The 14,821-nt window shown below is 35.3% G+C and overlaps 1 protein-coding gene across 3 annotated transcripts in view; it reads left to right on the forward strand.

The window, feature by feature from the left end:
• The window catches only part of DGKB (diacylglycerol kinase beta), a 326,673-nt gene that overhangs the window by 61,190 nt on the left and 250,662 nt on the right, over positions 1 to 14,821 (forward strand). For 2 of the 3 annotated variants that reach the window (XM_079302918.1, XM_079302917.1), the window contains exons 3-4: positions 22 to 98; positions 4,304 to 4,324. In XM_079302918.1, the coding sequence (XP_079159044.1) occupies positions 22 to 98; positions 4,304 to 4,324 (98 nt within the window). The remainder of the gene's footprint in view (positions 1 to 21; positions 99 to 4,303; positions 4,325 to 14,821) is intronic. The other variant, XM_079302919.1, reaches the window with a different exon arrangement.

Below are 14,821 nucleotides of genomic sequence, written 5' to 3' on the forward strand. Positions count from 1 at the left end.
CTCTCTTTTTTTTTTTTCCAGATTCCACCAAGAAAATTAAAGATGTCTTAGAAGAATTCCATGGCAGTGGTGTCTTAGCAAAATATAATCCTGAAGGGGTAATTTTTCTTGTTTCTTAATGATCAGAAACAATGGGGACAATTTGCACATTCTGTAGTCATTGTAAGCATTTGAAATAGAAGATTATTTATAAATCAGGTGTTTGGGGTATTTGACAGTGTTTGGAAGACAAAAAACCAAGATGCCATATGATCTGGAATATCTCTATAATCAGTGGGGTCAGTTATCCCAACTGTGCCTCTTCCCAAATTCTTTTGTACCTTCAGCTGCCTCACTGGTGGACTGGTGAAAAAAGACCTCGACTCTGGATATGTAACTAAAACATCCCTCTGTTATCAACACTGTTTTCAGTACAAATCCAAAACATGGCTCCATGCAAGCTACTGTGAAGGAAATGAACTAATAAACCAGCACACAGATCCCTTTTCCCTTTCCCATCCCACTCCCCAAATAAAAACCAAACGCCCCAAACACCTCCACAACTCTTATGATAATATTAATATGGTTTTCAGGTGTCTGAAGATTGGAAATATCAAGCATATTTTCAAAACTTGTAACTGTGAAGTCCATTGAGGTTTTTTTTTTTTTTTAAATTCTGTTTCCCTTGTGTTGTTTCTGGTAGTGGGATTTTCTGATGTTATGAAGCAAAGAATTCAGCTGAAAAAAAGCAGTGTATGCACATTGTCATTACAGATTCACCACTAGACAAAGCCAGATTGTTTTCTTTTCTTATCCTCAATTGTAATTTGCATTTGCTTAGCACATCCTAATAGTGTGATTCAGAATGTAGCTAAATAAAAACGTGTTTCAGTAATGTTTCTAATAGTAATATTTCTGACTGTGCTTGCATTATATGAAATTCAGGATAGAAATGTGCTAACCATTATGAAAATTACTTGATCTTACATTTCAGGATGTAAAATGCAAAAAAATACTGACAACATATTGTCAATAATGCAATTGTTATCAACAAATGAGTTGCAGCTTATTAAGTACTGAAAAATCATTTGATACTTTGAAACTGGCCAGGCATAATGTTAGTCATTTTAGTCAGTTTCTGAGGAAAAAAATTAATATTTCAGTGAAATAGTGTGAGTTGATCCTGTAAATGATCATCTTAGATTTCCAGGTTTCCAGTTAAGTACATTCATAGAATATAAACGGATGGGAATGCTGTGATCATCCACAGGCTGTAGGAACCCCTTTACCTGCTCTTTGTTAGAATGTATACATATTTCTGGTTTTATTCCTTGGTTTTTTTATGTGAACTGATAAAATGGTCTTAATCTATTATATGTTTTTTCTTCTGTTTCTTCACATTTTCAGTCATCATACAACACGTTCAGTTTTATGAAGTGGTACCCTGTTAAAGTAAATAATAATTGTGCATTTTATGTGTATTTAAATAATATGTTGCCCTATAGGTAACATATTTTAAAATTGTCAATTGTATATAAACATGATAACCTAAAATAGTGTGATTAGTATCTTTTAACAAAGTCATTCTTCCAGTTTGGGGCTACATAGGAGTTGAGTCGTGGCAAGATGAGTGCCCAGGAAAACTGCTCTGATGGGAGCCAGGTCAATTGGCAAAAAATGTGCAAAGCTGGAATTAATAGGCACAGCTGGTCTTGAGATGACTCTGCATGGTGACTCCCTGTTTTTCATTTCACAGCTATTCATTTGCAGGATTCTAGCAGTGTATTGAAACATGCAGAGCAACAGAGTACCCAGGGCAGGGAGCAGGACAGGAGGAGGGTAGGGGAAGAAGGAATTAAAGACGGACACCCTGTGATGACTTCAATGTCTTCAGCAGGAATCAAGCTATTCACTGCTCCTGGGTTAGTACTGGACCTAGGCTAACCCTGGCAGCTTTTGTACTTTGCTGCTTAGCACTTGGACTTCAGGGAGTGCAAGATAATGAAAACATAGCTAGCAACCAACTATTTTGGATCTAGTAAGATTTGTTAGCTCAAGGTTCATGCCATAAGCTGCTGAACTAGAAGCAAAGTGGCTGAAATTTCCTCTGGCACTGAGTGAATATTCCATTCTGACAAATGAACTGCCTTTGCACAGGTGTATCTATATTTCTGGCATGCATTCAGCCTGCTGTGTGGATAAACTCTTTACAGAATGATTTACAAATTGATTTTATGTGGTTGGATGAGGACTCTGGATTGGGTGTAAGTAATTAACTATTATCTCTAAGTGAAATGACAAAAATTAACTGATCCAGCTGGCATCAATCTTAGTGCAGCTATTTGTTTCCATATATTCTGGACATCACTTTTGTTGTTTTGTTTTGTAGAGGATACCATCGTATTTACATTTTTCTTCTCTCTTTCCTAGATCATTATCTTATAAATACTCCAAATTATTTAAGTCTTGTTCTACCAAAAGATGATGCCAGTTTTTAACCAATAAAGATGGGTCATAGACCTATGGCAAATTCAACAGAATGATGTATTTTTTAAAATATTTACTAATATATTTAAAGGGTTCAGGAATTTATTGCACTCCATTGGTTCTACAATGCAGTTTTTTATCACAAGCTGATCTAATGGAATGGAAATAGCAAAAGAAAAGCCATTAGTATTCAAAACTTGCTACCTGAAATAATCTGGTTTGTTTTTACATTATTTTATATCTTTTTGAGTACATGGATTTTGGGATTAGGGAAAGTGGGGTATATAATTATCAGAAAGTTATCTACTATAGGGAGTTTACGAAACTCTTACTCTCTTCTTTCAATGTAAGAGAGATGCCTAAAATTTCTGTAAATGCTATTGAACACCTGCCCTTTCATGTTCTTCTCTTAACTCAATATTAAATATGTAATTAAGAATAGATTTTATACATGGTATAAGACACATAGGCTAAGACCAGCCTCTTGGAAAGCTGCCATTGATAAATATTCTTTTAATCATTTGAGGTCTATTTATATTAATTTAAGTTTCATCCATTTCATTTTGAAGGGAACATTGGGTAGGCTGACAAGAATTAGGAAAGCAGATAGTGCTAAAGACAGTGTCTAAATGGGCAGTCAGTACACAGCATTGTGTGCCTGTAGTCCTAGTGTTGGCATTCTTTTTGAGTGCATCCTAATTTTCTGTTTACAGAGGAGTTCATTGGCTTTCTTGGCCACCTGGGCACATGCTGGCCCATGTTCAACTGGCTGTCAACCAGCATCCCCAGCTCCTTTTCTGGTGGGCAGCTTTCCAGACAATTTTCCCTCATCCTGTGGAGCTGCCTGGGCTCGCTGTGACCCAAGTGCAGGAGCCAGCACTTGGCTTTGTCAAACCTCGTATCACTGACCTTAGCCCACTGATCCAGCCTGTCAGATCCCTGTGCAGAGCCTTCCTACCCTCTAGCAGGAAATGAAAGCTCTTGCCCAACAGGGCATCATCTTCAGACTGACTAAGGTGCAAGTCATACCCTTGTCCAGATCACTGATAAGGATACTGCACAGGACCTGGTGAGTCCTGGGAAATGCTGCTTGTGACTGCTCCCAACTGGGTACAACTGCACTGACCCCACTCCCTCGCCAGGTCATTGCCCAGCAAAGGGGGCACCTGTCTAAGCCATGAGCAGGCAGTTTCTCCAGGAGAATGCAGTCTTGAAGGCTGTACTAAAGACCTTAGGGGTCTTTTCCAACCTTAATGGTAACGATTCTTCAGAAGTCCAGGTAGACAATATCCCCATCTGCTAAGTGAGTCACCTTGTCATGGAAGGAATTTTCTGTCAAGGACAAAGGAGTCAAGCAGGATCTGCCTTTATGAAACTCTGCCTTTATGAAACTCCCCTGGTGCTCCTGTATGTGCCTTATGGTGGCACTGAGGATCATCTCCATGACCTTCCCACTTGGATTTTAGAATATTCAGTTCTGATAATTGAATTCAGTTTCATTTACAGCTCTTCTTGCTAACAATTTTTTATGCTTTTTTAAAGTAAGCACAGAAGAAAGACTAACATTATAATTATTTATCTTTCTTGGTTATCTGCCATTGCATGTTTAGAAATGAATTGCTTGCCCTGTCTAATAAAGACTAGAAAGCTGAGTTACAACCATTTTCTTGACTTATGTGCTAATGCAAGAAAATGGGATAGTCCATCTAATGTCTTAAACCTGCTCATCTAAATCACTAACCTTTCACTAAAAATATTTCTATTATAAAAACAGAGCTTGAGGTTATGGCACTGCACTAATGTACGTATGTTCTTTCTTTCCTTGCATGTGTTACAGAAACAAGATATACTTAATCAAGTAAGTAACATTAATTTGATATTTTTCTTTCTTTATGCATAGGTGCAGTATGTTTTATTTTGTAGGCTTCCATTCAGATGTACTTATTAATAAATACTGCATGTTGCTATTCTTTCAGATAACAGAGTAATATTTAAATCTGCAACCAGAATGCATTCCTTTTCTGCTGGCAGAATTTTTCAGAGAGTGAATTTCATTTTTGTAATTCAGAAGTACATAATTTTACTAACATTAATTGAGTTGAATATGAGAAATAAGTTAAGAGCAAGTAATTGACTTGTTCCATACTTGTCACAGAAATTTCTCTTTACTGTGAGGTCTCATAATGGTCTGTATTATTCCGAAATAACAAGAATACATCTCAGGAAAAAATATTAAATACTGATATCTGTAACTGTATAATGCCATTTATATGTAGCAGGCTTAAAAATGCAGATTGAATAATTTGTATAATGCTTATATAAGGTTTATACTGTGCTTTAAGCAGTCATGACTTTACAGTAAATGGTTATAGAAATGGTTAAAATGCTGATCATCAACCCAAGATGCTATGCCTGAAGAACTTCAGTGGCATAAAACCAGATATAAAATCAAAATGAGGGAAAAAAAAAAAGATGGAAGTGAAGAAGGACTAATCAAATGGGCCAGTTTTTTAAGTGACCTAGTTATTCTTTCTTCATGACACAAAGATGTTAAAGAGCTCCAGCTCTGCTGTTGTGGGAAGAGGCAGCCAGAACATGAGAACAATGAGAAAGTCAGGAGAGTGAAAGGATTAGTTTTGTAGGAACTCCTCACTTTGTGGTGTCAGAGGCCAGTTGAGCTTTTGGAGATGTGTTAGTAAGAGCAGAACTCCCCATTCACAGCAGGACTTTCTTCAGATGACCAACATTATTTCTTTATTTTTTTTAATAACCTAACAGAGTGACTTCAGAGGGTCATGAAAAAGAAGATTTCTACATTAAAGCAGTCTGTGACCAGTCTTGATTGTAATCTCATCAACATTTGTCTAATTGCTTTGTTTAATGAGTAGTTGAATAATAATAGAATCAACAAACTAAATGAAATTTGGGAATTAGTATCATGCTGGAAAAGCTTGATGATGTAATGGGCTATAGTAAATGGAATGGGATGGGTGTGTGCAGAATGGAGTGTAGTGTGCCCTGGTCCAACTGGCATTGTCAGATAAATTGATGTGTATGCAGCTGATCACAAGATGAATGCAAAGTATCATTGTGATTTAGTCATGAAGAGGAAAAGGATGTTACTGGGATGTCGTAATAGTGTTCCTTTGGCCATGGCAGTCTGGGAAGAAAACAAAACTTGTAAAAAGAGTTAATGTCTTAGGCCCATTGTCATAAGTGGAAAAGGAATTAAAATTTCAAACACACAGGAATATGGTTTGAAATTTTGTGTTCTTTGTCTCAGCTATGTTCTTTGATGTGACAGAAGATATTAAATTACTGTAAAGGTCTTGCCTTATTATAATATATTGAGAGAAGTATTTCTATTACAGATAGGAAGATTTAATTTTCTCTAAAAAAGGTACTGCAGCACTCACATCTTTCTACTTTTGTCCTAATGATGGGATGAAGTGAACTCAAATTGGAACTAATTTACAGAAGGTTTGTAGGATGTGCAGAATTATAGCATATATAATGTAGGAGAAGTCTGTCCCTCACATGTAAGAAGCTTAAGTTGTATCTTTCTAGCTACAAAAGAGAAGAATGTCACATCTTGTGTGTATCATCAGTAGTGAACTCCAGGTTTCAGACACTGGGTACTCTTATTTTTCTGGCTCCTTGGGCAAAATTTCTAGGGAAAGTTTTCTGGATACCTAGACAGTTGGGAAACCTGCCAGGCAGAGATGTTGGCAGTCAGGCTGTGAGTCTGCTTTCTGTGTTGAGGGCGTTGAGGTGTAAAATATTTCAGATAGTCAATTTCTGCTGCAAAACCATTCTGCTTTTGAACATTTTTTATTATCTTTACTGGTCTTTCTCTATCTCCTTTTGTCAGTCTGTGCTAATATCCCTCTTTGATACCCTCCTTTCCTTTTGATCCACTTCTCTGCCTTAAGAACTTGCTTTTATCCTTTTTTTCCTTTACATTATTGTATTGCGCAGTGCCTTATGTTTAAACTTTATGAGCCCATTACCACTTTCATTTACATGTCACATGTTAAAAAAGACAACTTAAAGAGCTTTAGGCAGACTATTTAATTATGATGGGGGAGTGCCACTTGTTCTTTTTTTTTGGTTTTTTTTTTGTTATGACGAATAATATATTATGTTTTGTGTTTTTTAGTGTGATAGCTTCAGCTATGCTTGATTCGCCTGCATGGTGGCATCTAGATAATGTTTATGAAACTGCATAGGAAAACAAAATACAGCAAAAATACTTTCAGTCATAATTTATTGCAGGAATTAACCAACAAATGGAAATACCTTGAAATCTTGTGCAGTAGAGAAATTGATATATACAAATGTAAACATCTATAATTGAGCCAATGCCACTGCTCGTGTCCTTTTAATTATTTATACTCTTAAATACTGGTGAGGAGAAGGTCAGGCTTAGGTCAATTAGTGTAGCTGCACATCCACTAAAATCTGAACATTTACTTAGTATAAGGTGGATGTTACATGTTGGCAAATGGAATGTGATATTTTAAACCTTTTCTATTGGTGTATGTTATTATTTCCAATGAAGGCTCCAGTTAGGCTCAGATTGTGTTAAATCTCAGCAAATTGTTAATTCATGAAGTGAAAATTTAGTAGTCTTTAAAACTTTGAGAGAGGGATGAACAATAACAGGTAACATGACATTGTCACACATTTCTTACTAAAAGTGTCTAGCAAGTATTTTTTAAAAATGTAGCTGAAATAACCTCCACAAAAATTTTCCTAATTTTAAGCATATATTGAAAATACCAGTTCAGACATGTTTGTCCATGTGTAAGTTTTCACACAAGCTGCACATGCAGATAAATTGTTTGTTACAACCAGAACTTTCTGTCATTAATGATTTTTTTCAGAGATTCATTTATTTTGCTATTTTATTTGACTTTTGTCTGAACCATGCCACCTACCCCATTTTTCCTGACCAATTCTTCTGGGACAGAATGCAAACTATCTACTTGTCACTTGTCACTTTGTTTGATATGTGATAATTTCAAATAGACTCTGAATGATAATCTCCTACAAGAACCTTTCCAAAAGTATGTGATTTATCACTCTTCTAAAAAAATGATCCAAACACCTTTGTGTAGTAAATGTAGCCTAATTAGGAAAAGTTAAATATTAAATACAAGTACTTATGTGTGTAGTACTTAAGGATACACAAACTTATGCACATATAGAATAATGTTTTAAGAAAAACCTGGTGACAAAAAATGTTTGGGTATTTTTTTTTTTTTACATGCATGTAAGATTGGGATGAGACTGCAGTAGCTAGTGAATACATTCCAGACTTGTTTTGGTAATTAGTATCAATTTATTTGAATAACATGAGAATGTTATGATGAAAAGTCTAATTATTGCATAAAAATCTGAGTTTTCCCATTTCCATTTTAGATGTTTTGTTGAGCTTACTTCTTTGAAGAGCTGGAGGAAAATTTTGGCAGTAATTTATGTCTGTGTGTTGGTAATATTCAAATATTATTTGTCCATATGGAGTATTTGGTAGAAGAAGCCTGTGAGAGCATGTGGGGTTTTAAAAATTTTGTTTTAAGCATTGATATCAACAGAGATGAATTTGAATGCTGATATAGCTAAGAAATAGTTTAATTTGATTACTACAATTCTAAAAATTAATTGTGTAAAAACTATATTACATGGAATACTTAGATCAGAAAGTACTAAGGACTTTGAAGTTAAACCAAATTTTACCCTGATACCAAAACCAGTTTTCACGAGGAATTCCAAATTTGATTTGAATTTCTGCTCTATGAACATTTGAAATAGATTTTAAATACTAAGAACATGCACATTTTCATGGGTGATTCATGGGTTTTATTTTGTTAATCCTCTTTATGTAGTCTCTCCACATCTTTTGGCGATGTCAGGTTTTGAAATAGGATAATCAATGAATCCTCAAGACTTTGAGTTTTGTGGGAATGCTTTAGTACTGGTATTTGCAGCTAATCATGAAATTGTCACTACTGCACTCATGTTAGTGTTTGCCATTGCTGTAGCTCTATGTGTGAGTCAAGGCCCTGTAATGTCTACTCTTACTCAACAGTTCATTTTTCACATATTGGGTCAATATAAGTAGTTGAAGAAGAAATCAGTTAAGGGAACTTACCCAACCCCAAAAAATAACCCAGAGCAATTACTGTCAGTGGATGAAAGCTGATTATATTTTTGGCACCATTTGGAGATCAGACAACATAAATTGAAAAGTGCCTAATTGAAAATTACATTTTAACATAATTATTTTTCCATTATCTGCGAAATGTTCTTTTTAATAAATGAAAACCATATGTCATGGAAGTCTCTTAAAATGAATGTTTTGTTTTTTTTCTTTTCTCTCTTACATTCTCTTTTTCAGGATGCTGAAAATAGTGGCTTATGTTGAAATATTTTGTACAACTCTAGAAGAAGAAAATACCAAAGAAAATGTGGTATTTTAAAAGAATTTATGGGTGGAGATGAATTTCAAACACTAGATCATGTCTTGTTCCCATTTATGTGGCTAGTGTGGTGGAGAGGAATAAAAGGAGTATTATTTTATCCCTCCCTGCCCTGTTCCATCCACAATGGCAACTCTTTTGTCAAGAGACTATTAACTTTTCAGTGTCTTGTGAGGAGAAAGAAAGTAGAGTGATATAACTTCTCTCCCTTCTTTCAATATGTCATTCAGAAGAACTGGTTTAGGAAAATATAGGAGAAAGTTAGACCTCTTCTGTTGCAGTTGTTAGGATAGATCTTGAGTCAAAAGCTTCCATTTTCTTAAATTATTTGTTTTCTTCAAATGTATTAGTATGCTAGGAGTTAAAATACTATGTAGCAAAGTTAAAAAAGCTTCTATGTAAAAAGATCCAAAAATGTCCATACATATACCCTATTTTTCTCTATTCTCCATATTGGGATATCCTGACTTTTGATGTCTATAGAAATACAGAGCTCTGTGTGTTGACACAGAACATATATATAAATGCATAGATCTTCATAATCTGCATACTTGAATTTTTCTTGGTCTTACATATCTGTGTTTACTGTCAGTAAAGTAGCAAAGTGAATTGTAAATTGAACAGCTTAACTGCTCTAGGAGAAAGGACAAAGTCAAATAGAAATGCTGTTGGTAGATGGAGTTCAGCCTCTCCCTCTCTCTTGCTCAAGGTCTTAGAAGCCATTTAGCTGCTTGGGACAGAATCAGGCACCTCCATAGCCTGTGTTAACCATAATAAGGAGATAAAGACCTGTGGTTTTAGCTGAATGCTGGCCTATATATGTCTGACACAAAACTAGAAGAAACCTGGAATTGTCTGCTATTTTGCCAATCAAAATCATAACTACTACTCGGAAACCTGTCCTTCAATTCCTGTTCTTCCTGAGAATGAGACACCCTCTGTGAAGCAGCAGTAAATTAGCCTAATGTCCTTATCAGGGAGTGCTTGAGATGAACCAGAACTCTTATCAAGGTAATTGGAGATTTTTTAAAGCATATTAAGCATAGACTAGTGCACATTTCTCTTTTCTTGGAGTCCCTCCTGTTCTGCTTATCTGGGATTCAAAAGAAACTGAAGTGTGGGAAGCAAGAGCTTTGCTTTATGTCACTGGTGTGGAGTAGAAAGAAAAGTAAGATATTAGTGTTCTAATAGTGATGTTAATTCTTTAGTAAGTTAGTTACCACATATCTATGAGATACATTGGATACATTCCAAAGAAATCCATATATGGTCATGATACTATGGAAAGTAGTGGTTGCTTTAATGTCAGGCTTATAGTATTTTGTATGGTAATAGAAGCATTAAAATCCAGACTACTTTTTCACTATTAATGAAGTGAGATTTTTAGTGTGTCTAAAAATTCTAAATTATTTTAAATGGTTTTGCTTCTTCATAGTTGTGAATTCTTTAGTCAAAGTAATCAGTGTCATCCTAGAAGCTCTCCTGAAATATGTAGTTTATTCTGAAAACTTTATTTGATCAGGTGCCAGGTCTTCAGTTTCCTTGTGACTTCCACTTCTTTAAAGTTAAGATTCTTTAGTGGTTTATTTTGTTTGGTTCAACGATTGCCATTTGTTCAAATGTGTCTTTTTATGTGTGCTTGAAGGTCTTTCATATGATTTCGTGTGGTATGTTAAGAAGGATAAATTAATGTTCAGATTTAGGAAAAAACAGTATCAACTAAAATTTTGAGCAGGAAGATCATCTAGTTCCAAGACCCCTGCCATGGGCATGGACACCTTCTGCTAGACCAGGTTGCTCAGAGCCCTTGAAAACTGCCAGGGATGGAGCATCCACAACTTCTGTGGGCAACCTGTTCCAGTGCCTCACCATCCTCACTATAAAGAACTTCCTAATATCTATCCTAAACCTCCCCTTGTTCAGTTTAAAGCCATTTCACTTTGTCCTCTCTCTACCTGCCCTTGTACAAAGTCCCTCACCAGCTTTCTTGCGAGCCCTCTTTAGGGACTGAAAGGTGCTATAGGGTCTCCCCAAAGTCCTCCTCTCCTGAACTACCCCAGCTCTCTCAGCTCATCTTCATAGGAGAGTTTTTCTGAGATATAGGACAGCAAAAGGCCAGGCTGAAGAATTTGGTACTTTGTTGGCTTTTAAAATGTAGTATTATAGAAAAACAGGTAAATCTACCAGAATGCTTGGTGGGCCATTGAAGAGCTTGCCAGGAGCTTTTAGCTGCTGGGGTAGAAGGAACTACAGTTTTCTGAGGATGTACTTTTAGATCGTATCTCAGGTCTTCCCATGAGTGCAGATTATTCTTTATAACTGCAAAAAAGTCTTTGTCTGCTCCTTTGTCTTCTCCATCACCCTTTTTTTAAGAGTGTCAGGCAGCTGCTCTAATTAGGTTACCTACAGATGTGGTTGAAATCTCTGATTCCAAATCTGGGCCCTGCAGCTCAATTCCTCCCTTCTTCCCCACCTCATACACGGTAGTTACCCAGTAATGCCTCCTTGATAGCCAAGATGCAATGGAGATAGGGTTGCAAAGAATCTGGGAAGAAAGACTGATAACTTCTGCCTGTGCTTGCCTGGCCCAGATGTCACCTCCTACCATACTCTGTCTGTACACAAATGGCATTTTCTTTCTCTCTCTCTTTCCAGACTTTCATTTTATGAAAAATAGGTGCTATATGGTATCGTCTTTTGCAGATGTCACTTTTTTTATCCATGTAGCTAGTGTTGCTTTAGTTGTATATATTCATATTTTAAAAAATGTATAAGGCATAACAGAGTTCCGTGATAAACTTATTGTATTATATTATTTTAAGAATAATATTATGAAGATAATTATTCACCTAATAATTTATGCTTCATCCTGGCTCTTAAAGGGCTGTTTGAGTCAAGGAATTTTCTCCAAAGTAATGGGAGTTGGCAGAGCAAATCCTAGTTGATCATAACTTACTTGTAAAGTGAAGGATGCCATGAGCCAAAAGCCAGAAAAATTTCCACCACAACACAACAGTTGGGTATGGGTTCTTTACCAAGAACAATTCAGTTGAAGTTACAGAACTGGGAAAATCTCTCTGTATTTGCTTAGTCAGACATCATGGCAGGAATGTTCTCATAACATGAGGAAATAAAGACAGATTAGTCTGCTTTGTTTCACTGTAATGAAAACTGCTTCTTCTGTTCTTGATCATAAGAAAGTATCAGTGAGTTTTTTGCACTGGTGGAATTTTTTGTATGTAATCTTTTATGGCATTTACATTAAAAACCCCACAACTGTTAGATCTTTTGGACTTATGCATACATCCCAAACTTTAATTGCTAAATATATGCAGAATGTGAGATGACATGTTATGGTCCCAGAGGCATTGAGGTACCTCACTGAGAAATCTGTAATTGCTGTTTGCTGCTTCATTTAGCATCAGTATATGCTAGTGTGTATGGATGAATATTTATTTATACATATGCAATGCATATATTTGTTCTGTTTCTTCTAGCATAGGTGCAGATCCTGAATGGATTATTTCCTCTCTGAGTAAAAATAGCATCTGAATCTGGTATGGCAATTTAAAAAAGAAAACAAATAAAATCTTATCTCATCTATTTCCTATAAAGTTTACCTAAGTGTCTTAAATTTTTCCATGTGTCCAGAAGTGCTGTCTTAACAGCTGAAACATTTTGGCCTCTTTTGATACAACTCTGTGAGTACATGCTCAGATCACCTCATTCATAGGAGTTCATCAGTAATTTTTTCAGTCACATTTCTACAAATAAATATTTAATAATTTTGTTGGCACAGACATGCAGAAACCTTATTTTTGCTTTCGGTGACTTTTCAGCTCTTTGGTATTTGGATGCTCTTTATAGACACAGGTTTGAATTTCTTTGGACAAATGGGAAATGAACCAAGGTGGTTCCCCCTGGTGAGTTGATCCTACCAGGAGATTTTTTTTTTCCCCACAAGAGGAAAGATCTGTCCCTTTTTTTTCTCCGTTTTCAGAAGGAAGTGATTGTCTGACTTGTATTGGTGCGTAGCACATTTTTTTTGTTTTGTTGGATGATTTTATTTTCCATGAATGTGGACAGTGAGAACCTTTTTTTCTGTGGCCAGTCAGTGACTTTAACATCTTTACAAACTTTGGTCTGTTTCTTCTTTATCTGCTTGGAAGGAGCTTAGAGAAAAAAAAAAAAAAAACAAAACCCAATACTTACAGAAGTTTAGGGCTAGGATTAATTTTGAAATTTTAAGGATGGTTAATTAAATGTTATGGATTTTCCCCAAGAATTTATTGTGGGGGAAAAGATGAAAATTTTAAATTTCCCTATGCATTGAGTCATAGTGAGTTGAGTTCCATGTTTGCTTTCAGAAAATATGGAAATTGTTAAATGGTTTACACGTTTGTTTTCTTTCCTAAAAATAATTTTAAAGTTAAATTTATGCAGTATTGCCCATGTGCTACATTTCTTTTCCTTTTCTCCAAGGTGAATGTATAATTTTTAGGTTTTTTTTCTTAATTTCACGTGTTTAGAAATATTGATAAAATCCATAAGTAGGCATTAACTACTTCTAAAAGTATAGTAAAATCAATTTTATACGAATTTTATAGTTTAAATAAGCTGAAACTCCGTAGTAGTTTTGGAGTTGTACCAAAAGTTTTCATTACCAAATGAAGTTTTACTACCCAGTAATATGGAAGTCCTATTTTGTGAAGTTTATTTTTGTAAAACATAAGAGAGGACCTCCAATAAACTTGGTGAGTCAGTTGAACATATAAAAATAGAAATTCAGTTTTATATGATTAGTATAAAACCCTTTATTTCTCTGTGACCTACAGGCAAGAATTTTGGTACCCTTTTTGTTAGAGTCAAAGCTAAAACTGCACAGATTCTTTTTTCTTCTTTTAGACTCCCTCAGATGATTTGGGCCAAATTATTTGAAAGTTCTTTCATGTTTTCCTGTCCTATTTTATCTCTGTTATGTTGAAAATTTTCCTGAAATCCTTAAATTTGTGATTATAGTCTCGCTTTGCCCTGACAGTCTCTTGTGAAATGGAATGAATTAATTAATATGCCAGGCTAATTGTTGTCACTTTGGTGCATCCTCTCATGCTCTCATCCCCTCACTTGTGAAACGTCATGGAAAATGCTTTCTGAAATGCTAAATCCTTCTTTCTCAGGTTCATTTAAATTCAGCTGGAGCTTCTGGAAGGCAAGCAACTGTTGAAAATTAAGCAATTAGCCTGCATGCCTAAGAAAACCACATCCACCATTATGGTTTATATATTATTCTGATGTTATTGATCTGAACTGTTTAATTAATGTTTGAAAATTCATTAGCATAAATAAATTATTTTCAAACCATATGAAAATTCTCTGAACTTTTCATCTGAGAAATTCTGGTAATGACAGTAAGATTTAAAAGGGAAATCAAGCATGATACACGTTAAGGTGGAAAATTATTGTTCTCTGCTTTCCTTCTTTTTTTGTCTTTTTGTATACCAAAACATTCTACAATACTTTTGAAAAGTGGCTGGAGTTGAGGGGGAATGCTGATAATTAAAGGAAGGGTACTTACTTGCTGCAGTATTTCCTTATTTCAGAAGGGTAAAATTTCATGAGGAAAAAAGATAAATAGTCTATAATTGCAGAATAAGGAAATTACTATAATACTGTGTGTTGCTTTTGCTATTGTGAAAGCAGCTTTAAATTAAGCTGAGCAAGTGGTTTGCATCTTGACATGCTCTGTTCTTTCTAAATGAACCATACTCAGTACTTATACTTCTACTAGGTGAGAAGGCTCTAACACCTCTGTGCAGTGCTCTTCTCAGGATTTCTTTTAAGAAATTCTTCCATTTTTATATGGTCATGTAATA

This window comes from Erithacus rubecula (assembly GCF_903797595.1).
Source record: "Erithacus rubecula genome assembly, chromosome: 3".
In the NCBI taxonomy this organism is placed as follows: Eukaryota; Metazoa; Chordata; class Aves; order Passeriformes; family Muscicapidae; genus Erithacus; species Erithacus rubecula.